General features: G+C 37.4%; 1 protein-coding gene across 2 annotated transcripts; it reads right to left on the bottom strand.

Moving 5' to 3' along the window:
* Nucleotides 1-7,819: 7,819 nt before the first annotated feature.
* On the bottom strand, nucleotides 7,820-17,950 carry TIGD4 (tigger transposable element derived 4). Of its 2 annotated transcripts, none has more exons than XM_015080646.3 (2): nucleotides 17,563-17,950; nucleotides 7,820-10,477 (listed from the first exon to the last, which is right to left on the bottom strand). In XM_015080646.3, exon 2 carries the CDS (start codon nucleotides 9,934-9,936, stop codon nucleotides 8,401-8,403), a length of 1,536 nt encoding a protein of 511 aa, XP_014936132.1. In that variant the 5' UTR covers nucleotides 9,937-10,477; nucleotides 17,563-17,950; the 3' UTR covers nucleotides 7,820-8,400. The 2 variants fall into 2 exon arrangements, with proteins under 2 accessions (XP_014936132.1, XP_053072833.1); XM_053216858.1 differs by lacking the exon at nucleotides 17,563-17,950 and adding an exon at nucleotides 10,784-12,558.
* Nucleotides 17,951-17,992: the final 42 nt, after the last annotated feature.

Genomic DNA, 17,992 nt, shown 5'->3' with positions numbered 1-17,992 from the left:
ACTATTTTTTAAAAATAAGCTTTACTTGCCCACAAGTCGCCATTTCCGTTCAGTAGCAAAAAACCAACAAACTTAATCTTTTCACGTGCATATAACTGTCTTTTGGTTTAAGACTTAATTTCTTTGGGCACCTGGGTGGCACAGTCCTTTGAGCGTGTTTGGTTTTGGCTCAGGTCATAATCTCATGGTCCCCATATCGGGCTTGCTGATGTCAGCCTGTCAGCACAGAGCCCGCTTCAGATCCTCTGTCCCCCTCTCTCAGCTCCTCCCGAGCTTGTGCTTTCCTAATAAATAAATAAATAAATATTAAAAGGAAAAAAGAGACTTAATTTTTCCTTAGAATTTATTCAGACATGGAAAGATTTAAACTCTTCCCCAGAATGACCTCTTGGTACAGGTGCAGGAAGTTGTTATGAATAGCAAAGTTATTACAAAAGGGTAAATTAGTCAATATATGGGGGGGGTTCCCTTTAGGAAAAATAAAGTTAGATCCTTGCCTCTACCACCCACAAAATAAATTTAAATATGAAGACAAAAATTTAAATATGAAGAAAATACAGAGGAGTATTTCCTGGCCTTCAGGTAGCAATAAGAAAAATAATTAGTATAAAGAAATTAAGTGATTTTGGGGCTCAGTCAGTTAAGCGTCCCACTTCAGCTCAGGTCATGATCTCATGATTCGTGAGTTCAAGCCCCACATCAGGTTCTGTGCTGACAGGTCAGAGCCTGAAGCCTCCTTCAAATTGTGTCTCCCTCCCTCTGCCCCTCTCCTGCTCACACTGTCTCTCCGTGTCTCTCAAAAATGAATAAATGTTAAAAAAATTAAAAAATAAAGAAATTAAATGACCTTTATTAATAAATGATAATGAAATGATCTGATTTGAAAAACATACTGGAATTAATAAGAAACTTTGGTAATGTTACTAGATACAAAACAGTCAAAAACCACTCACTTTTTCTATACTAGTAGTAATCTGAAAATTAAAAGGAAAATATTGCATTTGCAGTAGCAACTAAACTATAAAATACGTAGGAATAAATTAAGAAAATAAAGGATATATATGGTAATCTGAAGTAAACACAATAGTAATTATGTAAATTGGCAGATAGATATTTGTATTGCATATACTTTCCTGTACTTTAAAAATTTAAGATTAGAGTATGCCAAATTAATGATTACCCTCTTGTGGCATTATACATGAGGTTTTTTTTCCAAGTTTACTTTTGGCTGACTTTACAATAATTGGAAGAAATTAAGGGAGGCTCCTTGCGTAAGTCTGAGTCTTGTTATTATTTCGTTTCTTTTGTCTCCTTTTTTGGTAACTGTTTGGTTTAATTCAATTTGGTAATTAACTGTTCATTACAATAACAATATGAAATTCTCTTAGATATTTACTTTAGAGCGGGGCAGTTATCTCTGCAAGAGTTAAGAGATAGATTCTGGATCTTTTTGGGGAATGGTTCCTCAACTGGGCAGATAGAGACAGGAAAGTGGCTCTTATCTCTATGCTGGGTTACCTATTTTGCAACATAGAAAATAAGGCGTGGTATCAGCGAATAACACAGGCAGTGACTTTGCATTAACAAAGAGTTCAGTGGCATACAAAGAGGAAGTTAGGAGAAAACAAAACAAAAACCCCATCTTAATTATGAATTCAGGAAACAAGACTATCTGTAACTTTGCATTTAGTCCTCCAACTGAGCAAATATTTAATATATCAATAGCTTGTTTGTATTTAATAGGTACTGTTGGGGAGATAGATATAAAGGGATTATACAACAGCCCCACCTTAAAAAAATCATCTTGCTGGATTTGATGAATAAGAAAAAATAAGTAGAAGTGAGTGAAGTGGGGCCCCTACCCTTTCAATTGTTTCGCCTGATACACCGTCTATGAGTTCTGTGACCTAGGAAGTTGATTTCTTTGAATTTAAATTGGGCTAATGCATGAAGATGAACGTGTAATCTATGGTACATTAAACCAGCAAGTCTGGTTTTTCACCAATTCAATACTATGCTATAGATCCTGTTTCACTTGGCAAAAAGATTTCTAGCCTGGCAGAGATGGGAAGATGTTCAGCAAGGAGAATCAGAGGAATAGGAGATTCATTTCCAGAATTTGCAAGTCAAATTTAGGAAATATCCAGTTCAGGCAAGCAAATTTTCATATACATGAAAGTAAAAGAAGTTAAAAAAAAGTTTGGGCCTTGACATTTCACTCAATATAACACGTGCATTTAACCAATTCTCTATTGAAAACATTTGGGGTGCCTGGGTGGTTCAGTCTTTTAGAGTCCAACTCTTGATTTCAGCTCAAGTCATGATTCCGGGGTCGTGGGATAGAGCCCCAGGGTAGGCTCTGTGCTGAGTGGAGCCTGCTTAAGTTTCTCTCTCTCCCTCTGCCCCTCTCCCCTGCTTATGTGTGCTCTCTCTTTCTCTCAAACAAACATTCATACAGTTTTCAGTCTATTTTTTTTGTTTTAAGTTACTACAGGATCTGAAGGCCTTTTTGTAACCCATTTGATAGTAAAAACCGACCTACCATGAACTTATTTGACAATAAAAACTATGAGGCTATTAAGTTACTTATTACCTTTACATATCTGACTTCACATGAATGCATTTCACTACAAAATCATTAATGTTTGATTATGGGATGTTGCCCTAGAATCTCCTGGGGATATTATATAACATGAAGTATATGCATATATTATCTTTTGCAAATCTGATAAATTCTGAATTCTGAAACATATGTGTCCCCAGAGTTTTGGATAAAGAATTATGGACTTGTATACACTGCAACAAATGTCTTCAATGTTTTTATTTTGTTAGGATAAATTTATTCCATGTACAGCATATTTTTAAGTCAGATTTTCTGGATTTGAATTCTAGTTCTGTCACTTATTAGCTATAGCTATACTTAAATTTTCTCAGCAGTAAAATGGGGATGATAACTGTTGGGAGTTATTCTGAGTATTAAGTAACACAGCAAAACACTTAGAACAATCTGGTAATTAGTAAACACTTAACACATACCAACTCTAATAACTAAATGTGCCAATTTATACTTCCAACACCAGTGCACCAGTTTCTCTATGCTCTTGCCTACATCTGGTATTGTCATTTTTATAATCTTGTCTAATGTGATGGCCCCTCCCCCCAAAGACGTCCCAGTTTTTGCTTGCATTTCTTTGAGTGATGTTAACAATATTTTCATACTTTATTAGTATTTTTACACTCAACTATTCTTGAGTGTCATACCTTTTAAAATATTTTTCCTATTAAAATATTATTAAACATTTACATTTACCTTTACTTTCCTAGTATTTACAAGTTTCTTTTCTTTCCCCACATTCCTTTTCTTTTTGTCTTTCTTCCTTTCCTCCCTTCTTTCATTTTTTTCTTTCTTTCCTTCCTCCATTTCTTTTAGAGTTTTTTAAATCCTTTTGGGATTCATTTAGATGTAGGACTTTTTTATTTATTTATTTATTTTTTATTTATTATTATTTTTTTATTTTTAAAGGTTTATTTATTTTTTTTTTTAACGTTTATTTATTTTTGGGACAGAGAGAGACAGAGCATGAACGGGGGAGGGGCAGAGAGAGAGGGAGACACAGAATTGGAAACAGGCTCCAGGCTCTGAGCCATCAGCCCAGAGCCCGACGCGGGGCTCGAACTCACGGACCGCGAGATCGTGACCTGGCTGGAGTCGGACGCTTAACCGACTGCGCCACCCAGGCGCCCCTGATGTAGGACTTTTTAAAAAAAATCCTGTGTCTTTAGCCAAGTTGCCCTAATATCAGTTACTGAATAATCCATCAATTTCACCAATGATTAAAAGCCATCTTTGGGGGTGCCTGGGTGGCTCAGTCGGGTAAGCATCCGACTTTGGCTCAGGTCATGATATCATGGTTCATGATTTCCAGCCCCACGTTGGGCTCTGTGCTGACAGCTCAGAGCCTGGAGCCTGCTTCAGATTCTGTCTCTCTCTCTCTCTCTCTCTCTGCCCTATTCCATTCACACTCTGCCTCTCCCCCTCTCTCAAAAATAAACATTAAAAAAAATTTAAGCCATTTTTATCATATTATTTTTCTTTTTCTAGACATCATATATTATTCTTTTGATTGACTGATTAATTCTGTTGCCCATACCATATTGTTTAAAATTCTGCTATAGGTCAAATACTCCCTATTTTTATTTTCCAAAATTTTCTTAGATATCAATACATACTTATTCTTTTGGAAAAATCTGAATTATTTTGCAAAATTTTCAACAAACCTGCATTGGGATTTTGATTGGGATTAATTTAGAAGAAACAAACATATGTATTTCAATTTTGGGTCTGTCCATTTTTTGAAGGCATGAAAAATGTCCTCATTTCTTCTTAAAGTTTTATAAACTTTAAGGAACTTGCTAATAGCTATAGGTTCTGTAATATACATACCCTTTTAGTTTATAGCAAGTTGGAAACTGATACAGAAAGTCCATATTAATTAATATGTGAATGCCTTTATTGGTACTAGGTAATTGCTATGGACTGAATGTCACCCTCAAAATTCATACACTGAAGCTCTAACCCCCAGTGTGATGGTACTTGGAGATGGGGTTTGGGGGAGGTAATTAGGGTTAGATGAGATCACGAAGATGGGTGCCTCATGATGGAATCAGTGCTCTTGTAAGAAGAGACAAAAGAGATCTTGCCCCCCGCCCCCATGCTGGCACAAAGAGGTCATGTGAGCATATGGTGAGCAATTGACTGTCTACAATATTTTGCTGAAATGCTTTGCATAAGGAGCAATTCAGGAAAACTTGAAAGTTTCTAAGTTACCTTATTCCCTCATTCAAAGTGGAAATGTTTTAGTTCTACAGATAAATAGCGTATTCCTAGAAATGTTGAATTCCCTATTTTATTGCATCGAAGAATGTCAATGGGAAAATTGTCATTGGTATTTAGTGACCACAAGGCTAATATCTGAGCATATCTGGAAGTAGTAGCACAGAGGTGCCTTTCTAGTCATACCTTATAGTTAGGGAACACTTTAGAGTTTGCTAAGTGTATTCATCTGCATAATTTTCTTTCATCCTTGATAAATTCAAATGAAGTGTCAGACTCATTTTATGGGTGGTACAAACTGCTATTTGGAGAAATGAAATGTCTTTTGCAAGGTAGCATTGAACTGGACTAGATTTAATTTATTCCATTGAAGAATTTTTTTTTTCTGAGAACTTAGTGATGTACATTATGGTCCCCCAACCTAGGCCTTTCTCTCCTCTGATGGTAGGAATTCCTCCCAGCTACTGGTAGCTTCTTGGCTGCCTTATGCCATGCTGTACTTAGCTAGGTAGCTCTAGGTGACCCCAAAGATCCAGCCTACCACTGGACTCTGAACCTGTTGGCAGATGTGTGTGCTGCCTCCCCTAAGGGACAAACCTCTCTCTGCCAGTCTCTATGGAGTCCCTACTGAGCCAATGATTGAAAAAGGACCTCCTTTCTCATTGGAGGTGTTTGCTTGAGAAGCTCTCCTTCAATTCTCCCTCCCCTATTCCCCGACCCCCTGCCAATTATTCTGCTTTGTATACAGTAAATGGGAGGTTTTACACTGATCTTAGGTCCAGATGAGAAGCCAGGCAGGAAACATAAAACCCATAGGCCTTGGTTTACTCATTGTCCTACTTTATCCTGAACCAAACCTTTCACTAGTGAAGTGAAACAGTGTCCTAAATTCAACATAAGATTTGTTGCTTGATGAAGCAGACAAAAGGGAAAAACATTGTTGTAACAGTAAAAATTTATATAGCAAGAACAATAAAAACAATACTATATTTAACTGAAAAGCAGGTGAATTGCTAAATGAAGTTATTTTCTGAAAAGACAAGTGACATTTAGTCCCAACTTTGTGCTGATTATGTATGGAGAAGATAAATCAGGAGTGAGGTATGCAGGGATTGTCCTGGGAAAAGTAAATTAAAAAAAATTTTGTTCTGGGGGCACTTGGGTGGTTCAGTCAGTTAAGCGTCTGACTCTTGAGTTCAGCTCAGGTCAGGATCTCACAGTTTGTGAATTTCAGCCCCTAGTCGGACTCTGTGCTGACAGTGCAGAGCCTGCTTGGGATTTTGTCTCTCCCTCTCTCTCTGCCCCTCTCCTGATCGTCTGCACTCTTTCTCTCTCCAAATAAATAAACATTTTAAAAAATTGTTCTGAAAATAGTTTAAATGTATATAGCTTGTAAACCACACAGAAGAGTATACAACATTAACAACTTAAAGTTTATCTTTAAATTTAAATATGCAGGCATCTTTTTCTAATTCTCTATAGGAGCCTTATCTTCCTTTATCACCTTTAGATTTATTATGCCCCAGAAATAAAAAAAAAGGAATGTCATATAGGAGAAAAAACAGTAGGTACTTTCAGCATTTGGACATTAAAGTTGTTTCAAGTATTTTTGTTTGAACTCCCCTAGAGCCTCTGTGTTAGAGTGGTACAGGATTACCCACTCACAAGGTCCCAGTGTTTCATTATCTCGGTGTTCTCAGGAGAGATCTCGGGAACAGAACTATTAGCATAGATCCAGCATATTCTCTGAAATATTTCACCCTCGGGTCCCTAAACTCAAGGGAAAAAAATAACAGAATTTTCTTTTACAGAGTAGAGAAAAGAAGCAGAGGGGTGTATAGTTAGAGGAACATAGGTCTAGGTGATAGGGAACTACTGCATTTTGGGTTTGGTTCTGAGATTTTAACCAAATTATCTTTTCAGGTTTCAATGTCCTCACCTTACCAAAAATGGAGGTAATAATTCTTATGTCACAGAATATCTGGAATGGTTAAATAAGAACATTTGATAGTAAGATGGTATGAATGAAGTGGAGAAAGAGAGAGAAAAGAATTACTGAAGGCTGGATATATGCCAGGTACTCTAATTACAGCCAGGGCTCTTAAGAGAGATTAAGGGCCATGATTTAGGTACACAATTCCAATCACGCTAAAATTTTAAATCAAATCATTAATTAAAATGTTTTCAATTAAGCTTAAGTAATCTATATTTCACTCTATGAGAAATTTCCTTCAGCTTAATATATTTTTAAGGCTTACTATTACTAAATCTCAAAAGCAGAGTAAATCAACAGTGGAAAATAAAAATACTTTCTATAAATATTTCCTTCCAAATGTGTCTTATGTTGGCAGACTAATAATTCATAATAAAAATAATCTGTATAACATTTTACACTTTTCCAAAATATTTTTCAAAGGGTACCCTAACTTATATGTAATACATTAAATAAGCATGACTTTTAAAATGTAACAACAGAAAAGTCTGACACATGATATTTTTCTAGTTTTAAAGATGATTTTATGGATGGAGAGTAAATAATTTCATACAGTATTTTCAAATATTCTATAGACAAAACTTCCTCAAACAGAAATTTAATATAATTTGAAAGAAAAAAAGATTAAATATATCAAAATATGCTGAAAACACTCAGTTTTTCCTGAAAATAAAATTCAGTAAAATCAAGAAATAATTAAATATTACAGATTAAAGTTTCAGCTGTTAAAATTAGAAACATAAGAACCACATAAGATATTTTCTTTTTTAGTAACTGCATATATATCTTCATATATACTTTTCAAGAGTAATCTTATTAAAATATATTATAAGAATTTAACAAATGTTTCAGTAATGTATTTTTCTATTAAATGTACACACATACATATAAATATTAGGAAGAAACTATATCATTTTCTGGTTATAGATGACAGAAAGAATCTGATAAGGTCATAGTCTTTCATTTGACCTTATACAGAAATAACTGGAAAGTAGCGAGACATATATTTTTAATCATTTTGGTATATAATTGGGTCAGGTTTTATTTTCAGTGCTTATTCATAATTTCCTGTTAGCAAGATAAGTTAGTTACAAGAAAAATAAAGTAATTTAAAATTAATACTTGATATGAGGCTAGAATATATGTCTTTATAAAAATAAATATCTAAGTAATAGATATTTTATTTCCTAGACGAGGTAGATAAATTAAAATATTCTAGAACATGATCTGTGCTTTAAAAAAAAAAGAGAAAAATAGCAATCACCAATTCAACCTGTATGAATCAAATAGCTGGAGAGTTTTCTATTTTTGACATATGTACCATATATTTCAAGTACAAGGCCTCTGTAATACAGTTTCTACTCCCCAAAACCTTGGTAAGTTGAAATTCATATTTTTCATTTATTTACTCTTTATTTAATCTACCTAGGGCAACTTTGCTATTCAGGTCAAAGACATGTGCAATTAAACTAAAGATTGCTAGTTTTTAAATTTTTTGTGTTTAAGTGGTAGTTTCCCTTCATATACCTTATCTAGTAAAATACATTAGGAAAAGATGTTATACCACAAATAATTATTTAGATGATGAGTTAATAAAAATTTCAAGGTCTGCTAAAGAATTATGAAGCTCCTCATTCATATCTTGACTTCTAAGAAAACTTTTAAGAGTATCTAAAGCAGTTATGGCCTCATTTTTTGATGGTAAAGGGAGCTCAGTTCCTAGAGATCCACCATCATCTTCTTCATCAGAAGTATAAAGCCCAGTTTCATCTGATTTACTCTCTTCGGTCCATACAGAATCACCTTTTGGTGCCGCTTCGCACGTCTCCAAATCATCATCGAGGGCAGCATACTCTTCTAGAGATAAACCTTCAGGAAATTCCACACCTGCTGCCTGAGCATGGGCAACCAAATCAAGACCAGTGTCTGTCTCTGCATTTGTCTTGTCACTTTCTCCCTTTTGAGATTTGAATCCTGCCTCTTCATAGCTCTTAACAATAGTCTCGGGGGTTACAGCCCTCCAGCAAAGGTGCAAAGTATCAACTGCGTCTAGTAGGGAAAATGTAAATTCTTTGCTGCCTTCAACAGAGCTTAAAAACTTTTTGATAAGACAATGTCGATATTTGATTTTAAGGCTTTTAATAACACCTTGTTTCATAGCTATAAATTTGGAAGATACACATGATGGAAAGAATGCTAACTCAATGGACTTTAGGTTCTTTACCTCTGGATGTGAAGGAAAAGAATCAACAAAGATCACCACTCTTCGTTGCTGGGCTTGAAATTTCTCATCGAGCTTCCGCATCCATTGTTCAAACACATCTGAGGTCATCCATGCCATCCTGTTAGCTTCATAACACACAGGCAATGATTTTATACCTTTGAAACAATGTGGATTTCTGTGTTTTCCAATGATGAGCAAAGGAAGTTTCTCTGAGCCATCCATGTTTGTCCCAACCACTAGAGTTATTCTGTCTTTGCATAACTTTCCAATCGAGCAGGTTTCTCCTTTAAATGCAAATGTATTTGTAGGTAACATTCGATAAAGCAGCCCAGTCTCTTTTATATTAAAAACATTTTTAGGATGATAATCATTTAAATAATAAGGAAGTACATTTTGGTGCCAGACAGTTGAAGGGTCTACTGAAACACCTGTAGCTTCCACAGGTTGAGCTCTGAATACTAAACCGTACCTGGATTTAAAGCGATCCAGCCAACCGTTACTGCACTTAAAATCATTATGTCCCAGTTTCTGTGCAAAATCATTAGCTTTTAGACGTAGCATTGGACCATTAACTGGTACATTTAGACACTGAGCAATTCGATACCACCTCATTAATGCCTCTTCCAGATCTGTGTAAAAAGCAGTTCTCAGTCTTTTTCTCTTTGGATCAAATCTCAGAGATTCAAAGGCTTCTAGAACTTTGTCTTTATTCTTCATAATAGAAGACAGTGAATTTTTCTTTATTCCATATTCAGCTGCAATTTCTGCCTTTTTCTTGCCACTTTCTACTGCGTTTATAATGTCGATCTTTTCTTCAATGGATAAACTTTTCTTTTTCTTCACTGTTACGGGCAGAGTCGAGGCATCCACAGAAGCTTCTGCCATCTCAACCGGTGCTTATGTAGAGATTTCTCGTCTTTCTGGTGTCTGTTTCTTTAAATTTCTTTTCCAAAATGATACAAATTGCTGCTTTCTATCCCGCTTCATATATTAAAAGTTGGCAAGTGTCTATTAGTCTTAATTCTCAGGAAATTGAGATGTAAATATATTTTTTCAAAGGTTCTGAATAAGGAAAATGTTATATGCAACTAGAATATTTTAGAAGAGAAACTTCCTTCCCAGGACCTGTGCAGCTCAGTTTATAGTTTATTCAGAGTTCCAGAAGTCAAGCTAAAATAGAAATCTCATTATGTCAAACCTGTCCAGTCCTGCTGATATATTTTTGGAACTTCAATCCTTTAAGATGATCCATTTTATCCATGCACACTCAACCTCCTATTAATTCTCCACAGAAGGCCTCAGAGATAAGAAGGAATAGCATTCAGTAATTTTCATGCAAAATGTTACCCATTAATTTCCAAGTCTCTTCAGGGTAGAGAAGGAAGTGGTAGACTCCTTCTAGGACCTGATGGTATATCTTCTGCCTCTTGAAAATGTAAAAAAAAAAAAACAAACAACTTATTTTAGCAATTATGTGTCAATCGAATATCAAAAAGAATATTTATACTAATTAGTTATGCTTTTAATAATAAAGAAAAGAATGGGACCATGTTTCTGAAAATATAATAACCAAAGCTTCTAGGAGAAAGGCTTACCTCCTCAACGGCCTCGGTAAAAAGCCCTGTAGCTTTGCTCTATGCGTTTGAATTCTCACTTGCTTTTGAATGTTTTGTAATATATACTTTCAAAATAATTCAGACAAACTTAATCTGTTTTAAAAATGGGCACTTACCAAAATTAAAAAACTAAAAATTATGCTGGATAGATCTTTGGTGGCTATTTTTCACATGAAGTCATAGCCTGCCCCCTCTGACTCCTCTAAAAGAAAAACATAGTCAGACAGTAGTCACAAGGTTCAACTTTTAATAGCACATGGGAGACAGTGTCTCCTTTATAGGAGTCTGGTAGAAAAGGCTTCACTAAAAATCAAAACAAGTGATTCGATTACAAATTTAAAAAATCCAAGTCTTATTTGATCTAAATGCTTACAAACCTAGTAACTTTTCCATCAACTTGACACACCAGCCAGATGCGCAGAGGCCAGAAATAGTTGACAAAATGCATAGGAATAAGCAAATTCTTACAAGGGTATAAAGCAGAAAAAGACCTAGACTAAGGGTAAGAAGGAGAATGACCATGGGTCTTACTTAATGTCTCAGGACCTCCACTTCCTTATCTGTAAAATAGAGCTTATTATAGTGTAAGGATATGGGCTTTGGTGCCAGCCACACCTGAGTTGACAAGTGATTCTGCCATTTAGTACTTACAGGATCCTGGGTAGATTACTTAACCATTTGAAGCTTCAGCTTCCTTGTTTGTAAAATAGGTGTAACTACAGCCCCTACCAAACAGGGTCATTGCACATTCAATGAGATTCAACGAGAGAGTGTGACGTGCTCAGCACAGTATTTAGCACCTTGCAAAGTGTTCAGTGAATGCCTGGTCATGATCTCGTTATCATTATTTTCTCTCTAACGTCCCTTTGGCTGTGTCAATCTACACAATTCAAAGATTTTACAAAATCCTACTTGCAAACTGAAGCAAGAATCCCACCTTAAACATATATTGAAAGCAGAGATCTTCTTAAATCAAACAGTACTGTGAGAACAGTCACATGGACCAGATAAGCTTGCCCCTACCTTCTCAGGTAGCACCTACTATACCAGAATCTACAGGCTTCGGGCCTACTGCAGGCCAAGGTAGCAAGCTAATTTGATGAGCAGGTGTTACTGCTGTGTGATATAGTGTGGGCACTCCATTCCTCTAGTTTTTCTCTTCTCCCAGGTTTCAAGATGTCATATGCATTTTTGCACAAAATTTTTTGACAAAATTTTTTGTCAAAATTCCTCCGCCTTTGTTGTCTAAAAAAAGTTAATTTTTATCATAGGAATTACAACCAGTAAAGGATTTTCGTTGTTGTTGTTGTAAAAAGACCTTAATAATAATTATGATAGCCCAGGGCTTTATTTTCCAAACACCTTTACTTCCTGTATTTCAAACAACTCAGGAGGAAGATAAAACTGAATTTCAAAGCTCATGTAGTTATAACGTGGTTGAGGGCACTAATATAAAATCTACCATTCTCTTCACTATATTACAGTGCCTTTGGATCACACTGGTGTGGCCTCCTTTGATAATAGTTGTACACTCTGTGTCCCCAGCACCCAACCAAGGCAGCATTTGCAATGCCTATCCAAAACCCAACAACAACAACAACAACAAAGCAACATCAAACCTCTACAGAAGAATAGGCCTTTATGAATTCTGTGAACACAAATAGCAACCATATCCCAACGTTAGGGTGGGCTGACCTTTCTAAGTAAATAAGCTCTGAGCATTCAATTAAGACAAACAAACAAAACAAATTTGCTCATATATGGGACCTCCCTATACATATTTCTGCAATTCCCTGTAAATCTACAATTACTTCAAAATAAACATTTTTAAATTTTTTTTTAAATTTTAAAAAATTTAGAGAGAGAGCATGCAAGTGGGAGTGAGGGGCGGGGGGAGGGAAAGAATCTTAAGCAGGCTCCACGTTCAGTGTGGAGCCTGACATAGGGGTTCGATCCCGTGACCCTGAGCCAAAATCAAGAGTCAGATGCTCAACAGATTGAGCAAACCAGGTACCCCTCAAAATAAACATTTTTAAATATCTTGCTCTTATTAGGAAGATACCAACCTTTAGAAATTGAGGTAGCAAGAAACAATTTTTTAAGACAAAACCACACAGAACTACTCTCCAAGAGAAAAAGGGACTCTCCCAACTTCTCCCTTCCTTCTTTCTTCTGTTCTTTCCTTACTTCTTCTTTTCTTCCTTCCTTCCTTTTTTCCTTCTGCCTTATTTCATTTGTTGGAAATAAACCCTCTCATCTCAAATAACAAGGATTAGAGAAAAAATAACTTGAATTTCCTCCTTCACTCCCTCTTAAATAAAGCAATATAATATACACAGAGATTAGTGATTATCTTGATCAAACTGAAAATAATGATGTTCATTTAGGAAGATCTTAGTTGTTTTCTGAGAGTTAACAGTATATATTTCCTTCTAAAACAAGAGTGAAACCTATAATTTTCCATGGTAATATACAACATATGTTTATAACCGAAACAACCACATTTCTGATGCTGAGCCAGACAAGCCAGACTTTTTTTCCCTAGAAAAGAACAAGGCACCAATACTGCTTAACCAATGAAGCTAACATTTTCCATTCTCACACAGTATAATGTATGGGATATTTCTTGCAGGGAGTAATGGCAGTAGCTAATATTTCTCAGAAGTACCCATTCTCTCAATTATGCTCATTAATCATTCTACTCCATGAAAATATTACAGCAGAAAAATACCGTACACATTAGATACTATTTTCTCCATGTCAATGGTAAAGCTACCTAAAGAAAAAGAATTGGCAAGTCACTAAAAAAGACTTACCAAGTGAACTCCAAGTAAAGGAAACAATAATCAATTCTACTGGTAATAAGAGAAATGTAAATCTTCTTTCAAACCAGGAGATACCCTTTTTGTTTTTTGTTTTTGCCTACCAGAATGGCAGTATCTAGTGTTTGCCAGAATATAACATAGGTTGTGAGGCGGTATATAAACGGGTACAAAGCTTACAAAGGGCAAATTAGTAACATGATACAAAAATCTAAAAAATGTGCATCACTTTTATCCAGCAAGTCCATGCCTAGGATTTTATCCCCAGATAATAATTTGAGATGCAAAAATAATCTAGCTTACAAATGTATTCATTTCCTATTTCTGCATTTAGTAGCTTAAAACAATACCCTCTTATTATCTCACAGTCCTGCAGGTCAGAAGTCCAGGTGAGCTCAACTGGGTCCTCTGCTTAGGATCTCACAAGGCAGAATGAAGATGTTAGTCAAATGGGACTTTTATCTGGAGGTTCTAGGGAAGAATCTGCTTGCAAGTTCATTCAGGTTATTTGCAGAATTCAACTTCGGTGGTTGTAGGACTGAGGTCCCTGAGTTTTTGATGGCTGTTAGCAGAGACTGCTCTCAGTTCCTGGAGGCCTCCTTCAGGTCCTCGACTGTGGCCCTTTTCATTTCAGCAACAGAGAACCTTTCTCCTGTCAAATCTCTCTCATGCTTTGAATCTCTCTGCCTTCTCTGGTGCAACCAGCAGGAGAAAACTCTCTGCTCTTAAAAGGCTCATGCAATCAGTTTAGGCCCATCCAGATTATCTCCCTGTTGATGAACTTAAAGTCAACTGGTTGCTTCTGCAAAATCCCTTGTACATGTAAGAAAACATTATAATGAGAATGATATCCTATCATGTTCAAATGAGAGGGAATTATACAAAATGAGAATCACTGGAAATCATAGAATTTTACCATACAACAATATTCCTCCCACTGTTGTTTTAATTACAGACAAAATGGGAAAGAACCTAAATGTGTAGCAAAAAGGATTAGGTAAATAAATTAAGAAATATATATGCTAAAATACTACTGAGCCACTGAAGGAGATCATTTAATGATTGGAAGAAAATTCCATAATATATTCAGTGAAAAAAGCAAAATACAAAACCGTATGCCAACAAAACCAACATACACTGAAAGTTACATGAGGACAGGGGCTCATGGCTATTCCTACCGTGTTTAGTACTCAGCAAACAGTAGGTTCTAAATCACAATTTGTTAAATAAATGTAGAAAAATATATATTTATAGAAAAAAGACATTGACAAAAATGTTCACTGTTAATTCTAGATAATGGAATTATGAATTATGGATAACTTCAGTTTTTTTCTCTTTGTAGTTAAAACAATTTCTACTCTTATGTTCTTTTTTTTTTTTTAATTTTTTTTTTCAACGTTTATTTATTTTTGGGACAGAGAGAGACAGAGCATGAACGGGGGAGGGGCAGAGAGAGAGGGAGACACAGAATCGGAAACAGGCTCCAGGCTCTGAGCCATCAGCCCAGAGCCCAACGCGGGGCTCGAACTCATGGACCGCGAGATCGTGACCTGGCTGAAGTCGGATGCTTAACCGACTGCGCCACCCAGGCGCCCCACTACTCTTATGTTCTAATCATACTACTATTCACAGGCTTCTTAAATGTTCCATTTATCAGTACCCTCCAACACAGGGTTTGTTTCCAGAGAATTACATTGTGCAATCATTAACACAACATGTCTCCATGAAAAGGGAGCTGATGATAGAGAGTGATAAAATTATTGTGACATTACCAGAATCCCCCTAGAAAAGATTTGAAGGTAGCACCTCTTACTTTCTCTTGAGAAAGTATTATTTGTAAACAATATAAAGTATTTAACATCTAAAGCAAAGAAAAAAAGTTGAATGCACATTTAATTCATTCAGAAAGGAATAATATTCTTTAACCTGTTGCCCTCTTTCCTTCTTGGTCAATAAATGAAATATAGGCCGTCAGAGTTCCCCATAAGCCAAGTGAAAAAGTGGCACCTGATTTTGCAAAAGCTGCATAATAGCCAATAGCAGTACAAAGGTAAATGAGTAGATAATCCCCATATCATAAACATATATGGCAGACAACTATTACCTTTTTTCTTACCTCTCCAAACACAGATGTCAATTTAGAGAAAAGTAGTAATCTTCTATTCTTCCTAAAGAGAATGGGCAGGCAGAATTCCCCAAACTCTAGGGCAAAGAAAGAGAGAGAGAGAGAAAAAAAAGAGAGAAAAGAAAGAGAGAGAGAGAAAGGAAGGAAGGTAGGTCTCCATCTAAGCAGAGTTAGATTTAAAATAAGAACTTTCTGTTAGAATCAAAAATTTCCCCCAAATCAAAAAATACCAGCTGCTGCTTTCTTTTTCCAAAATAAAGTTCATAGTATTTCACTGTGTTCCATCACCAGCTGAAGTAGCTTCCAGTGTTTTCTTTGAGCCAACCTACATTCTAATTTCCCTCTGGAGCAGCAGAAGTCATGGGAAGATTAATCCTGTGTGTCGCCCTGTACTATGCATGAGGACTAATCACGCACAGTACCAGAAATGCACTGACCAAGGTACCTAACATGATTAACAGCACCTTCACTAAACAGAAATTAGGATGAGTTCCAAGTGGTTCCAAGTCCATGAGAATCTCTAGCAAAACCGCCAGCAGCTGCCAAGGAAACTATCCAGCTAAGGACAAATAATTAAAGCAAGCGTCCACCCTTCCAATGTAAGAAACACCTCTGAGCCTAACAATTTAATAACTAGACGGATTCTAATGAAGTTAAGCATTCCCGAACTCAAGAGACACCTGGCAGGAATCGTTAAGACACCAGCCAACTCAGTCACGTACAGGTCATTCAAGCACGACTGAGCTCAGCCATGCACCTCTTCCTAGTCACCCTTCCAGAACTCTAAGAATACTTGCACTTTACTACTATGCTCCATTCTGTTCCTATACAAGAACGGCAGTAATTATTCTAGATTGGGATCCTTTTCTTACAATTGAAAAGACTAACAGGATGGCTCTAAACAGAAAACTCCACAGTGGGCTATAGAACTGAAGATACAGTTTAAGTGAACTAGCATATATATTTGCTCTTCTCTTTTGTTAGGGACAGAGCCACTTAAGATAAGGGTCCTTTATATATAGATTTACATTTTGGGACTTGAGTACTGTTTTTGTCAGAGGAAGTCTCCTGGAGATCTCAGCTGATAAATATTGTTATTCACTTCTGACACATTTGCGTTGTCGTGGGTATTAACCATTTATGGCTATGGGGAAGATATTTGTACAGGGATATACGATTCACTATGCTGAAACTCCCTAGAATTTGTAAAGGCAGAACTCTGCCTTCGGGCACTTAGCCACTAAAAATGTATCATCAACTAATATGACAAATAAAGGAGGTAAGAAGTACGGTCTTTAGACCGTAAATGAATGGTAAATTCTACGGCATGCACTGTTACCCTTCGCATTTCTACAAGTGAAGTGGTAAAAATGAGCACCCAAGGCTGTCAAAGGAAATGCAGTCCGGAGCCTTGAAGGGGGATGAATGTGGATGGATCAACTGTATGTACTGTAGGCAAACGAGCTTCAGGTATGTCTAGCACCACTGCACAGCCATACATTCCCTCCATTCAGTTCCAGGGATGGGGAGAGTATCCAAAGTACAGGTTGGGGTCTCAACTTAGTAAACTACAAAGGGCTCTGAGAAAAAGGATTGTTCGGCGGTTTCCGTAGAGAGGGCAGTGATCTGCTTAAGAAGAAATGGGACGGGCAAATAAAGCAGAAATCAGTCATACGGATAAAGAAAGAGGAGCAGGAAAGAAAAGTATCCGGGATCCACCGTTAGCGAGAGAGCAGTGCAGAAAGTGATCACAAAGACAGCAAGTGACAAGAACTCGGGGATGCCAGGCTTGGGGGTCTGGTCTTCCTGAAGTGGGTGGACGTGAGCGACGCAGCCGGAGTGGGGCGCTCCAGGCACTGGGGAAGCGATTGTGGGGCGCCCGCATCCCGTCTGTTCCCTTAACCCCGCATTCCCTCCACCCTCCCACCCGCCGCGGTACTGAAACAACCTTCTAAGTGCTCTCCAGCAGCTGAGAAGGAAGCTTTGGCTCTCCTGTGGTACGCGTGGCAGCGAGCTACGTCCACCTCCACCATCCCGCCGCCGGCTCACCATCTGCAGGGGGAACGCCTAACGCGTGAGGCTGGGGTGTATAAGTAAGAAAGAAGAGATGCTGAGGGCTTCTGGAGACCTCCGACCACTCAAGACCAGGCCCGCGCGCGCCCTTCCGCAAGCTCCCAGCTCTGGCAGATGCATCGGGACCCGCGCGCACACCCCTCTGTGATTCGGCCGGAGCCAGAAAATTACCCGGGCAACGGCGCCGGCGGAGCCCCGGATGTGGTTGCTAGGGCCGCAACGGGAGGGGCGGGGCCAGCCTCCAGGAGTGGGGCGGAGGAGGCCTCAAGGGAAGCGCGCTGGCACCACCGAGATGTGGCTGGGCC

The sequence above is a fragment of the Acinonyx jubatus genome, chromosome B1 (genome assembly GCF_027475565.1).
Source record: "Acinonyx jubatus isolate Ajub_Pintada_27869175 chromosome B1, VMU_Ajub_asm_v1.0, whole genome shotgun sequence".
Classification (NCBI taxonomy): Eukaryota; Metazoa; Chordata; class Mammalia; order Carnivora; family Felidae; genus Acinonyx; species Acinonyx jubatus.
This window is presented reverse-complemented; position numbering and strand designations above follow the sequence as displayed.